Raw genomic sequence first — 13,783 nt, forward strand, 5'->3', positions numbered from 1 at the left:
CATACTTTGATGAGGCAGACTTAGATCTATCATATTGAAAAGGGACCCCTTTGTGGAACTTCAAGCAATCTATGGGATTGAAGCTAAATTAGAAAATGTGACAGTCTGGATTTAAGTCAGTGACAATTTATGTTGACAGTAGACTCCCTGCAGGCATAGCATGGGTGAACTCCAAATGTCAACTTGTCAACTCAGGCACTAGAGGAACTCAATAAAAGACTCAAGCACAAGGTTGTGATTGTGGGAGATTTTAGGTTTCCACACATAGACTGGGAAGCCCATTCTGTAAAAGGGCTGGATGGTTTGGAGTTTGTCAAATGTGTGCAGGATAGTTTTTTGCAGCAATACGTAGAGGTACCAACTAGAGAAGGGGCAGTGTTGGATCTCCTGTTAGGGAATGAGATAGGGCAGGTGACGGAGGTATGTGTTGGGAAGCACTTCGGGTCCAGTGATCATAATACCAGTACTCCCGATGCAGCCTCCTCTACATTGGTGGTAAATTGGGGGGCCGCTTTGTCGAACACTTCCACTTCATCTGCCAAAAGTGCAACTTCCTGTTGGCCATTCCCGTTCCAACGCGTCAGTCCATGGCCTCCTTGTGCCATGAGGACACCCTCAGGGTGCAGGAGCAACACCTTATATTCCACCTGGGTAGCCTCCAACCTGATGGCATGAACACTGATTTCGCCCTCCAGTAAAAAAAAGTGCCCTCCCCCCCACTCTTCCCTTTCTCCTCTCCTCTCCTATTGGATTCCTTTCTCCCCTGCCCTTTTACTTTTCCTACCCACCTGGCTTCACCCGTCACCTTCTAGCTATCCTGCTTCCAGCTTTTAATTCTAGCATCTTGTCCCTTCCCTTCCAATCCTGTAGAATGGTCTTGGCCTGAAAGGTTGACTGCGTGTTGCTTCATTGGCTTGTTGGGAAGCTTATTCTTCCATAAGTGTTACTACTGACAAGGCAGTGTAGACATCCTAAAAGTGGTAACCCTGTACTCAGTCATGTTTAAGCATTAAACATTAGACACATGGAAGATCATAGGAGTGAAAAATAATTGCAGATTTTAACTGGTAGCATGGTACATCTTAATATTTAAGGAAAGTGGCTCATATGGAGCACATAAAACACAGGCCAATGCAATCCATATTTTAAGACAGTTAAGATACAGACTTCACCCAAAGAGATGGATGCTTTAGATCTTCTGGGGTGGGAAATCTTTAATTTTAGAGAAAGATCATAGCAATAAATGTCAGAATCCAGTTTACACTCGTCAGCCTTCTTCTGCATCTAAATAACATTGCCATTTGTTTTTCCAAATGTCTGAAACAGAAATGCTTCTAGGTATAATTTGTTTTATATTGATGAGCCTGTATTATTGCCATCTACAGATATTACCCTTAGACAATAAGAGGCAGACAAGTGAAATGGAGGACATCAGTTTATTTGCATTCGGTATATACAGACAAATTAGGTTCAGTAGTATATCTGGCTACTGAATACTCCATTAAGACTGATGAACACGAAACGTAATAAGACATTTTGCAGTAAGTTTTACAGAGCAGCAAAGCCACCTGGACAATCAACCCATTTGTCAGCATTTAGAAGTCTGGTCGCTCCTTCTTCAGTTTACTGTAGTCCATGTTCACTGCAAAGAACTATTAACAGAGAAAAAGATTAGTCAAGATGTTTGACTAAAATGTCTATTAATATGAAACACTTCTATTAATTAACATTCAATATCTGAATTGGAACAAAAGCTCCATTTCAATCCTACTGTACCCAAGCCATTATGACATGCCAATGAAACCTGAAAACTGACTATACCAGTAAATCTCTAGAGAATTTTACATTTCATCATTTGGAAAACATTCCCATTTATCGTTACGATCCAAACTAGACTTCTCCCATTTGTTTAGATTAAACTCTATTCGCCAGTTTTGCCCTCTTTTGTTATGATTTTAATTGTTCAATAATACTATTGTTTTGTCTTTATGTACCTGTACATACCTGCACATCTAACATTAACCTCACCACGTGGAGGAAGTGGTGAGGAAGGGGTGGAGAAGGAAATTATTACGAGATGTTATTTCAGCATGCTCAAGTTCTTTTCATATCCAAAACATTGTACAAATATGCCTTGGGAAATAATTGAGCAAATGATTCAAAGTGGCCTTTGGTCCAATTTTATACCTTAACATTTCAAAAATTAAATTATACATACATATTGTACAGGTAACAAGGCAAGAAATTAAAGCATGCTTAATAATCAAATCAGCTCTTCTACGATGAATTAAAAAAATGTTACCTTGTACTGCTCATTAGGTGCAATTTTATTCCATGGTTCAGGGTTGCTCTTGCGATTCCAGCTATGGTAGAAGTGGATTGCATAGTTAGCAATAAATGTTGTATCTCAAAGTTTTTCATTGCACCTGTGTATACTTGCACATATGACAATAAACTTGACTGACTTTTGAAAAATTTGCCTTTAACCAACTCAAATAAAAGCCATTTTTGCAAATTCTTGTTGAAACCTTTCTGTTATAGCCACACACCTGTTTCTCAACATTTCTTTGCACATATTTAAAACAATACTTACTTGATACATCCCTTCCTAAAGCCCAAGTACTGTTCAAGTACAATGTTACATTCCTGAAATCAAAACACTTCAATCTCATTCTAATCAATACATTCTTGACTGAAGTTAAATTAACAACTATTGTCTATGTTAATCTAGACCTTACACCAGGAAATCTGGATTCAGCTATCAATTTATAAATGGTTCAATATGCAATCTTGTCATTAAAAATTATGACATGCAATTTACTGTAAAAACATTCAACAGAAAACTGTACTGTAATAGACAGCGAGTCCTATGTGCAACTGTTTTCACTGTCACAAGATAGTATTTAGAAAGTGAATAACTACAGAGATCAGTGACTTACACACAACCTCAACAAGACAAGTGTTACATTCTCAATCACCTACCTAACATCAGGGTTGCGGAAGGCAAGCCGCATAAGGTAACAGCTTGCTCCAAGACTCCCGGACCCAATGATAACAAACAGTGGAATTAGCTATCAAAGAATGGGGGGGGGGGGGGGAGGGAGGGAGGGAAAGAAAAGTAATTAATGTACAGCAATAAATTCACAACTAGTTCAAATGGAAGATATCAGAAAACTAAGAACTGTGAAATTAATTTGTTCAAGAGTTATAAACATTCACTCTAAAGCAAATCATGATCAGTTATCTGAACTTTCAATTTCACATATTGTCACTTCTATCAGCAGCTACCAGTTTCCACAAGCCTATTTTTTCCAGGGATCCAGCAAAAACAGATTCACAAAAATATCAAAAACAATGTTCAAATATTTAACCTATCATAAGTCATAAAACGACCACCACTCAATAGTTTACCAGTGGAACACTACTAAATAAATAGAAATGCTAAACCTGACTACTTTGCAATTATGAATTTTCTACACTGCTTATCTACTCCTGTGTCAAAAACTATTTCTAAACTGTTGGTTAGGATCTAATTTATCGTGTAACCTCCTTATATTACTTTTAATTAAAAAAATACTATTCTACAATCATTCCTAATATCTGAAGCAAATTAGTGTCAAGGGGAAAGGCTAGTTTACAATTTGAAAAGTAATTTTGAAAAAGTATTAACATTGGTCTAAATGGTCAAATCCCACAGAAGCTGAAAATCACAGATGTCACTCCACGCAACACACATCAAAGTTGCTGGTGAACGCAGCAGGCCAGGCAGCATCTCTAAGAAGAGGTACAGTCGACGTTTCAGGCTGAGACCCTTTGTCAGGACTAACTGAAGGAAGAGTGAGTTAAGGGATTTGAAAGTTGGAGGGGGAGGGGGAGATCCAAACTGATAGGAGAAGACAGGAGGGGGAGGGATGGAGCCAAGAGCTGGACAGGTGATTAGCAAACGGGATATGAGAGGATCATGGGACAGGAGGCCTAGGGAGAAGGAAAAGGGGGAGGGGGAGAAACCAGAGGATGGGCAAGGGCTATAGTGAGAGGAACAGAGGGAGAAAAAGGAGAGAGAAAAAGAATGTGTATATAAATAAATAACAGATGGGGTACGAGGGGGAGGTGGGGCGTTAGTGGAAGTTTGAGAAGTCAATGTTCATGCCATCAGGTTGGAGGATACCCAGACGGAATATAAGGTGTTGTTCCTCCAACCTGAGTGTGGCTTCATCTTTACAGTAGAGGAGGCCATGCTTAATGGGACGTGGAATTAAAATGTGTGGCCACTGGGAGATCCTGCTTTCTCTGGCAGACAGAGCGTAGGTGTTCAGCGAAATGATCTTCAAGTCTGCGTCGGGTCTCGCCAATATATAGAAGACCACATCGGGAGCACCAGACGCAGTGTATCACCCCAGCCGACTCACAGGTGAAGTGTCGCCTCACCTGGAAGGACTGTCTGGGGCCCTGAATGGTGGTAAGGGAGGAAGTGTAAGGGCATGTGTAGCACTTGTTCCGCTTACAAGGATAAGTGCCAGGAGGGAGATCAGTGGGGAGGGATGGGAGGAACGAATGGACAAGGGAGTCGCGTAGGGAGCGATCCCTGCAGAAGGGGGGGGGGAATGTGCTTAGTGGTGGGATCCCATTGGAGGTGGCAAAAGTTACAGAGAATTATATGTTGGACCTGGAGGCTGGTGGGGTGGTAGGTGAGGACAAGGGGAACCCTATTTCTAGTGGGGTGGCGGGAGGATGGAGTGAGAGCAGATGTGCGTGAAATGGGGGAGATGCGTTTGAGAGCAGAGTTGATGGTGGAGGAAGGGAAGCCCCTTTCTTTAAAAAAGGAGGACATCTCCTTCGTCCTGGAATGAAAAGCCTCATCCTGATAGCAGATGTGGCGGAGACGGAGGAATTGCGAGAAGGGGATGGCATTTTTGCAAGAGACAGGGTGAGATGAGGAATAGTCCAGATAGCTGTGAGGGTCAGTAGGCTTATAGTAGACATCAGTAGATAAGCTGTCTCCAGAGATAGAGACAGAAAGATCCAGAAAGGGGAGGGAGGTGTCGGAAATGGACCAGGTAAACTTGAGGGCAGGGTGAAAGTTGGAGGCAAAGTTAATAAAGTCAACGAGTTCTGCATGCGTGCAGGAAGCAGCGCCAATGCAGTCACCGATGTAGCGAAGGAAAAGTGGGGGACAGATACCAGAATAGGTTTGAAACACAGAATGTCACTCCACTCGGGAGGGGAAGAATGGAAAAGACAGGAAATAAAAGGTTCAGCCTGAGTTCAGTGGTTGGCAAGATGTTAAGAGTCCATTATTAAGAACAAGGCATTGGGGTACTTGGAAGCACGTGACAAAGTAGGCATATGATAAAATAGAAAGAAAGATATGTGAAGGGGCAGGTGGTGTTGAGGAAGCAGGGAGTCTGTGGAAGGACTTGGGCAGATTTGGAGAATGGGGGGAAAAGTGGCAGATGGAATAGAGTGTAGGGAAATGTAAAGTCAAGCACTTTGATAAAAGGAATAAAGATGTAGACCTGAAGTTTAACTTGCAGGTTGAACTTTAGTGAATCCTGCACAAGGACTCCCAACTTCCCTTGTATCTAAAATTTCTGAATTGGCTCCCCATTTAGAAAATGGTCTACATCTTTATTCCTTCTATCAACTGGCATTGGGAGAGGGTCCAGAAAAGGTTTACGGTGGCAGTGGAGGTCAAGTCATTTGGTATATTTAAAATGGAGGTTGATAGGTCCTTGATTAGCAAGGGCATCAAAGGTTACAGGGAGATGGCAGGGAATGGACTTGAGAGGAAAAATAAATCAGTCATGATGGAACAGCAGAGTAGACTCAATGGGCCGAATGGCCTAATTCGGCTCCTTTCTCTTATGAACACTTAAGCCAACTTTTTAAGTCAACATGGATTGTAAGAAACTTTATTCTCTGCCCTTCTTTAAAGTACATTTGTATTTGTAATTGTAGTTTATTCCAAGAGTATTGCATCCATTTTACCAAAAAGTCTTAAAAATATACTTAATTGCTCACGTGCAACAGAAATATATCAAAGCAGATAACAGACAGCGTGGCAAGAGGGAAATAATTTGAATTCAGCCCCATCTTCCAACTTTTTTTTAAATATTCAGGTGGATTAAAGCCATCTTTACAAACTGGCCTTGGTAATAATTTAGAAATTTAGCACAGATTGTACCAATTTGGATACATTGCAGAACTCTTGTCCAACTGAGGAAAAATAAACTAACATCACTACTGATGTCAGCATCTTGTCAGTTCATGAAAACATAACCAAATGGGATAATGCTGTCCTGTATAAATATCTAGAAATCAAATGATATTTTAATCTCAACTCAATTACAACCATTATATCATCCACTAAATTGTAATGAATCCAATGGAGTATCTGTATTAATAAGAGAAATCATGCCAATATAATTGACTGAAAACAGCAGCTGTCATCACCAGAGTACTCAGCACGGATAGCATGCTTTTTTTCGTGGATTGAAAACTCTTAAAATCTCCATAATCCAAATCTGCAGTCCCAATTGAAATCAATGTCACCTCATCACAATTCAGATTATCCATATTTTAAACTGGCAAGTCAACAATCAGAAAATCTGGAATTAATAAAAACCAGAGGAAATTTAAAAACATAACTAAATGAGCATTCGAGGGGAAGGAAATTCAAGAGACATAAAATAAAACATTATGCAGTTTAAAAGACAGAAGTACAAAATGGCTGTTGTCAGCATACACATGCTGATCAGCCCTCATGTGCAGCCAGACCTGGCTAAAGTGGGAGCTTATCCTGATATTTTTGATGCATTAAATCGAGAAAATTTTCAACTCAAAGGGGGGAATTACATGGGGCATGCCTGCACCACACTGCATTTCACTTTCACCTCATCTCCCCTGCAAACTACCCAATTTCCCCAACCCTGCCCGCCAATACAACCATCCGACCACATCTCCCCATCCGTCAACCCACACCTTCATCTCCCCGTCCCGTTCCTGCATCCACATTTCTCCTCAACTACCGACCTGCACTCCTACCAAATGAATCCACAGTCCCACCCATGCCTCCACCCTACCACCGCCCTCTCTCTCCCTACCACTAAACCCCTTATTTCTCTCCCGCGCACACCACCCCCAAGCGCTCTTCCAATGCCCTGTTTCCACCTCCCTCCCATCCACCCCAGACATAATGGCCTCCTCACACCGCTCGGAGGGGATAAGAGCACGACCCCCACTCTGCTGCTGGTTCTTACACTAGGGTGGCTCCTAGCCTGACGGAACATCAATCCGAGCATGGTGCTGCTTTCTCCTGCGTCTGCCGCCCGCGCAATGTCACCTTTGGGGCTTGGAACCCTGTGGGCCACACAAATTCCTGAGCGAAAATTCCCTCACGTCAATCCACACTCACAAATATTCCTATCGTTTTTTAAATTTTTTAAAAACCTGATGCATGACAGTGTTTCAATAAAATAAAATTCTTCATTATAAAGCTGAAAATCTGGCAAAAATTGTAGCTACCTAATCAATGCAGGCGATTAAACCCTAGTCTCCGAGGGCCTGCCGCAGTCACTATCACGTGACCTGAGCATTCCGAAGCTGCTTCAACGGTAAGCTGTCACGTGTCAGTCCAACCAGGGAAACTGCATGTGGGCGGGGCTGGGTAAGGATGCGTGTCAACTTAGCTGGACTTGTCCAAACGTTGGTGCGACTGTTTATTTTAATATAAAAGTTACCGATTATTTTACCCCTCCTTTCATAGTCTTTCCAGTAGTGTTTTTAGGCAAAAGATTTACAAGAAACTATTTATTTACAAGAAACCTGAATACCCTTGTGATTGTGATCTGAGGCACCAGAGAAACACTGGAGTTGATGTTGCCAAAGTGTCTATTTATCACACCAAACAGTTTGGAGACCCTCGCGGTAGTCTCCCAAAGTCAAAGTACATCATATTTTATACACTTAAGATCAAGTGTAACTCTAGGTGATTAAATATAATTTCAATAGCAAAATATTTACTTCAATATTTTGATCCTGACAATGATTCATTTGGGTTTTATTTCTACAATGGGTGATTGTTCAGACACCTTTGATGGAACAAAGTAATTCACACAGATCGTCAAAAAGCTACTGAAGATAGAGATCCCAGACACCCAAAATTAATGCTGTATTCTCTTGAATACACAAACTGTTGATTGATCATACCTGTGACCATGGTTGATGGTGACAAGTGCCAAAATGTCTGGTCTGCAAGCTTCCTTGAACTCAGTCACAGTGGTGCAAAATAACTTAGCCATTGTTGCCAGGCCAATTAATATAACCCCGTTGTCTTACATCCATATGAAAACATCTCACGGTCACTATACTCCGCAAATCTTATCTCTTAGCAGCCACCATCCTGCTGTGGGCTAGTAGCCTGTGCTCTGTAGATAGTGCTGTTCGTTGTAAACCTGTCCTTTTAACTTAAAACAGATTATGCTTGCAACTTACACTAAGAACTGAAGTCTGGTTCCTTTTGAATTAATAATAACAATAACTTTATTTTAGAGCACTTTTCATACTGCTAATGTAGTTCAAAGTGCTTTACAGTGGGGTGAAAGTGCAAACAAGGAAACAAAACAAAAAATAAAAGTAAACATGAAAATAAAAGACAAAAGTTGAAAAAATAGATTTTCAACTGGTGTTTAAAAGGGTCAACTGAGTGTGCATCCCTTATAATTTTAGGTATTGAATTCCACAGTTTAGGGGTGTAGTTTAAAAAAGCTGACCTGTCAATTATCTTTTGAAGGGGATTGTTTAAATTTAAGACACTGGCGAAAGAAGACCCGAGAGCTCGAGCAGAATTATAAAATGAAAATGATCCTTCGATGCACTCCAGTCTCGGAACATTGAGAGTTTTAAAAACAAGAGAACGTTAACATCAATTCAGGAAGTGAATGCAGAGTAGCTATTACAAGAATTATATGTTCCCTAAACCTGGTTTGGTTTAAAGGCCAGCAGTGACATTCTGAATGAGTTGTAGTTTTGTCAATAGATTGTGTTGGAAAGCCAGTAAAAAGTGTATTGTAATAATCTAGTCTATTTGATATAAAGGCACAAATTAATTTTTCAGCATCATTATGTGACAGAAACAGGCGTGCCTTTGCATTATTTCTGTAAGTGTAGAAATGCTGCTCTGGTCACGTATTTATATGGGATTTAAAGTTCAAATCTGAATCGAGGATAACACTCAGGCTAGTTAGTGCTGATTTTACAAGAGGAACCAAGTTCCCACATTTATCTCTTTCTTTGGCTTTTTGGACCAACCAAAAAGTTTTCAGTTTTACCTTCATGTAGTTTTCAGAAATTATTGCTCATCCATTTGTTTATTGCAGCCAGACCAGAAGTTAGAGAAGATAGGGTGTTATCATCATCAGGCTCAACTTGGGTATATAATTGTGTGTTACCTGCATAACTGTGAAAATCAAGTTCATACTCTGTTGAGGGAGCATGTATATGGAGAAGAGTAGGGGACCAAGACAGCTTCCCTGGGCAACACTAAAAGGTACATCATATCCCTCAGAAAATTGATCTCCAAGACAGACAAAAATGTCTCCAAAATCTCCAAACTCCAAAATCCTTCACACCCTTATGTCAAGGCTGATATGAAACTCTGTCCTGTAAATTATCCCCCACATACTTGTGTTCCCATACATTCACACTTTCTCTAAAATTGGAGACACAACTGCTTCATTTGAGCTTACCTCAAATGAGACTTTGCAGTGGAGTACAACAGTGAAGACACAAGAGACTGCAGATGCTGGAATACAACACAACACAAGGAGCATTCGTAACAAGGTGGATGAATTGAAAGTGCAGATGGTTATTAATGATTATGATATAGTTGGGATCACAGAGACATGGCTCCAGGGTGACCAAGGATGGGAGCTCAACGTTCAGGGATATTCAATATTCAGGAGGGATAGACATGAAAGAAAAGGAGGTGGGGTGGCGTTGCTGGTTAAAGAGGAGATTAACACAATAGAAAGGAAGGACATAAGCCGGGAAGATGTGGAATCGATATGGGTAGAGCTGCGTAACACTAAGGGGCAGAAAACGCTGGTGGGAGTTGTGTACAGGCCACCTAACAGTAGTAGTGAGGTCGGGGATGGTATTAAACAGGAAATTAGAAATGTGTGCAATAAAGGAACAGCAGTTATAATGGGTGACTTCAATCTACATGTAGATTGGGTGAACCAAATTGGTAAAGGTGCTGAGGAAGAGGATTTCTTGGAACGTATGTGGGATGGTTTTTTGAACCAACATGTCGAGGAACCAACTAGAGAGCAGGCTATTCTAGACTGGGTTTTGTGCAATGAGGAAGGGTTAATTAGCAATCTTGTCGTGAGAGGCCCCTTGGGTAAGAGTGACCATAATATGGTGGAATTCTTCATTAAGATGGAGAGTGACATAGTTAATTCAGAAACAAAGGTTCTGAACTTAAAGAGGGGTAACTTTGAAGGTATGAGACATGAATTAGCTAAGATAGACTGGCAAATGACACTTAAAGGATTGACGGTGGATATGCAATGGCAAGCATTTAAAGATTGCATGGATGAACTACAACAATTGTTCATCCCAGTTTGGCAAAAGAATAAATCAAGGAAGGTAGTGCACCCGTGGCTGACAAGAGAAATTAGGGATAGTATCAATTCCAAAGAAGAAACATACAAATTAGCCAGAAAAAGTGCCTCACCTGAGGACTGGGAGAAATTCAGGGTCCAGCACAGGAGAACAAAGAGCTTAATTAGGAAGGGGAAAAAAGATTATGAGAGAAAACTGGCAAGGAACGTAAAAACTGACTGTAAAAGCTTTTATAGATATGTAAAAAGGAAAAGACTGGTAAAGACAAATGTAGGTCCCCTACAGACAGAAACAGGTGAATTGATTATGGGGAGCAAGGACATGGCAGACCAATTGAATAATTACTTTGGTTCTGGCTTCACTAAGGAGGACATAAATAATCTTCCAGAAATAGTAGGGGACAGAAGGTCCAGTGAGATGGAGGAACTGAGCGAAATACATGTTAGTAGGGAAGTGGTGTTAGGTAAATTGAAGGGGTTAAAGGCAGATAAATCCCCAGGGCCAGATGGTCTGCATCCCAGAGTGCTTAAGGAAGTAGCCCAAGAAATAGTGGATGCATTAGTGATAACTTTTCAAAACTCGTTAGATTCTGGACTAGTTCCTGAGGATTGGAGGGTGGCTAATGTAACCCCACTTTTTAAAAAAGGAGGGAGAGAGAAACCAGGGAATTATAGACCGGTTAGCCTAACATCGGTGGTGGGGAAACAGCTGGAGTCAGTTATCAAAGATGTGATAACAGCACATTTGGAAAGCGGTGAAATCATCGGACAAAGTCAGCATGGATTTGTGAAAGGAAAATCATGTCTGACGAATCTCATAGAATTTTTTGAGGATGTAACTAGTAGAGTGGATAGGGGAGAACCAGTGGATGTGGTATATTTGGATTTTCAAAAGGCTTTTGACAAGGTCCCACACAGGAGATTAGTGTGCAAACTTAAAGCACACGGTATTGGGGGTAAGGTATTGATGTGGATAGAGAATTGGTTAGCAGACAGGAAGCAAAGAGTGGGAATAAACGGGACCTTTTCAGAATGGCAGGCAGTGACTAGTGGGGTACCGCAAGGCTCAGTGCTGGGACCCCAGTTGTTTACAATATATATTAATGACTAGGATGAGGGAATTAAATGCAGCATCTCCAAGTTTGCGGATGACACGAAGCTGGGCGGCAGTGTTAGCTGTGAGGAGGATGCTAAGAGGATGCAGGGTGACTTGGATAGGTTGGGTGAGTGGGCAAATTCATGGCAGATGCAATTTATTGGATAAATGTGAAGTTATCCACTTTGGTGGCAAAAATAGGAAAACAGATTATTATCTGAATGGTGGCCGATTAGGAAAAGGGGAGGTGCAACGAGACCTAGGTGTCATTATACACCAGTCATTGAAAGTGGGCATGCAGGTACAGCAGGCGGTGAAAAAGGCGAATGGTATGCTGGCATTTATAGCGAGAGGATTTGAGTACAGGAGCAGGGAGGTACTACTGCAGTTGTACAAGGCCTTGGTGAGACCACACCTGGAGCATTGTGTGCAGTTTTGGTCCCCTAATCTGAGGAAAGACATCCTTGCCATAGAGGGAGTACAAAGAAGGTTCACCAGATTGATTCCTGGGATGGCAAGACTTTCATATGAAGAAAGACTGGATGAACTAGGCTTGTACTCATTGGAATTTAGAAGATTGAGGGGGGATCTGATTGAAACGTATAAAATCCTAAAGGGATTGGACAGCCTAGATGCAGGAAAATTGTTCCCAATGTTGGGGAAGTCCAGAACGAGGGGTCACGGTTTGAGGATAAAGACGAAGCCTTTTAGGACTGAGATTAGGAAAAACTTCTTCACACAGAGAGTGGTGAATCTGTGGAATTCTCTGCCACAGGATACAGTTGAGGCCGGTTCATTGGCTATATTTAAGAGGGAGTTAGATATGGCTCTTGTGGCTAGGGGGATCAGAGCATATGGAGGGAAGGCTGGTGCAGGGTTCTGAGTTGGATGATCAGCCATGAGTATAATAAATGGCGGTGCAGGCTCGAAGGGCCGAATGGCCTACTCCTGCACCTATTTTCTATGTTTCTATGTTACAACAGTCAATCTGCTGGAGGAACCTAGCAGTAAAGTAGCATCTGTAGGAGGAAAGGAATTGTCGGCACTTAGAGTTGAAAACCTTCATCAGGATTCATGCATGTTTTTGACCCAAAATTTCAATAATTCCTTTCCTTTCATCACCCTAAGGGGATAGTCCTCCATGTGACATCCTGGTCCTGCCTTAATTTCTCTCAACACTCTCCCTACAGTTCCCTGTCGTGAGAGGTGTAGATAGGTTGGATAGTAAACATCTTTTGCAGTGTTGTTGGAGTGGCCAGGCTTTGGCTCAACAGGCTTGGGCGAGAACAGGCACAGGCTAGAACTTAAGCTTGAGAAGTTAGAGATATAATAAGCGTAGGCAGGTTGGTAGTTCAGGCAGTGGAATGCTCCTCCTGTGAGATGCAAGATTTCAGGGTACCTATTGTCTCCCTGATGAATACATCTGGAGGAAGTGCACTCAACTTCAGCTCCTGACTGACGAGGTCAAGGAACTGGACCTAGAATTTGATGTACTCAGGACCATCAGGAAATCCGAACATCTCATAGATGAGACTTTACAGAAGTGGTTGCATGCAGACTTTAGGCTTCTGATAGTAGAAAGATGATCACCAGGAGAAGTAAGGGGAGTAAGCAGTTAGTGCAACAAATATACGCCTTTGGATACAGCTGGGGGTGGTGGGGGGGGGAGGAATGGTCTATCAGGACACAGCAGCAGCAGCCAGGCTGGTGGCACTGTGGTCAGCTCTGAGGCTCAGCAAGGAAAAGTAATGTCAGGCAGAGTGATAGTGACAGGAGACTCAGTAGTTAGGAGGACCGACAGGAGATTCTGTGGCTCCGATAGAGAAGCCAGGATGATGTGCTGCCTCTCAGGTGCTAGGGTCTAGGATGTCTCAGAGCAGCTGCAGAAGATTCTCAAGAAGGAGGGTGAGCAGACAAATTTCATGGTGCACATTGGCACCAATGACATGGGTAGAAAGGGGGATAAAAGCCCTGTGCAGTCAGTATAGGGAGTTAGGGAAGAGGTGGAAGAGAAAGGCTTCTAAGATAGTAATCTTTGGATTACTCCCACTACCGCCAGTTA

At 41.9% G+C, this 13,783-nt stretch overlaps 1 protein-coding gene across 1 annotated transcript; it reads right to left on the reverse strand.

Annotated features, from left to right (window-relative positions):
• Positions 1-1,422: 1,422 nt before the first annotated feature.
• Positions 1,423-7,356, reverse strand: LOC140191711 (cytochrome c oxidase subunit NDUFA4-like). Its single transcript, XM_072249372.1, has 4 exons — positions 7,260-7,356; positions 2,983-3,071; positions 2,303-2,363; positions 1,423-1,652 (listed from the first exon to the last, which is right to left on the reverse strand). Exons 1-4 carry the CDS (start codon positions 7,299-7,301, stop codon positions 1,596-1,598), a joined length of 249 nt encoding a protein of 82 aa, XP_072105473.1. The 5' UTR covers positions 7,302-7,356; the 3' UTR covers positions 1,423-1,595.
• Between the last annotated feature and the right edge of the window lie 6,427 nt (positions 7,357-13,783).

This window comes from Mobula birostris, chromosome X, assembly GCF_030028105.1.
Source record: "Mobula birostris isolate sMobBir1 chromosome X, sMobBir1.hap1, whole genome shotgun sequence".
Lineage (NCBI taxonomy): Eukaryota > Metazoa > Chordata > Chondrichthyes > Myliobatiformes > Myliobatidae > Mobula > Mobula birostris.

What these genes read in the sequence shown, in the direction of transcription:
- LOC140191711 (XM_072249372.1), bottom strand. Translation starts at nt 7,301, where the DNA reads ATGCTCGGATTGATGTTCCGTCAGGCTAGGAGCCACCCTAGT. An exon ending in TTCCGCAACCCTGATGTTAG is followed by an intron (nt 2,364 to 2,982) that starts GTAGGTGATTGA and finishes CTTCTACCATAG; the next exon opens with CTGGAATCGCAAGAGCAACC. An exon ending in CACCTAATGAGCAGTACAAG is followed by an intron (nt 1,653 to 2,302) that starts GTAACATTTTTT and finishes CTCTGTTAATAG; the next exon opens with TTCTTTGCAGTGAACATGGA.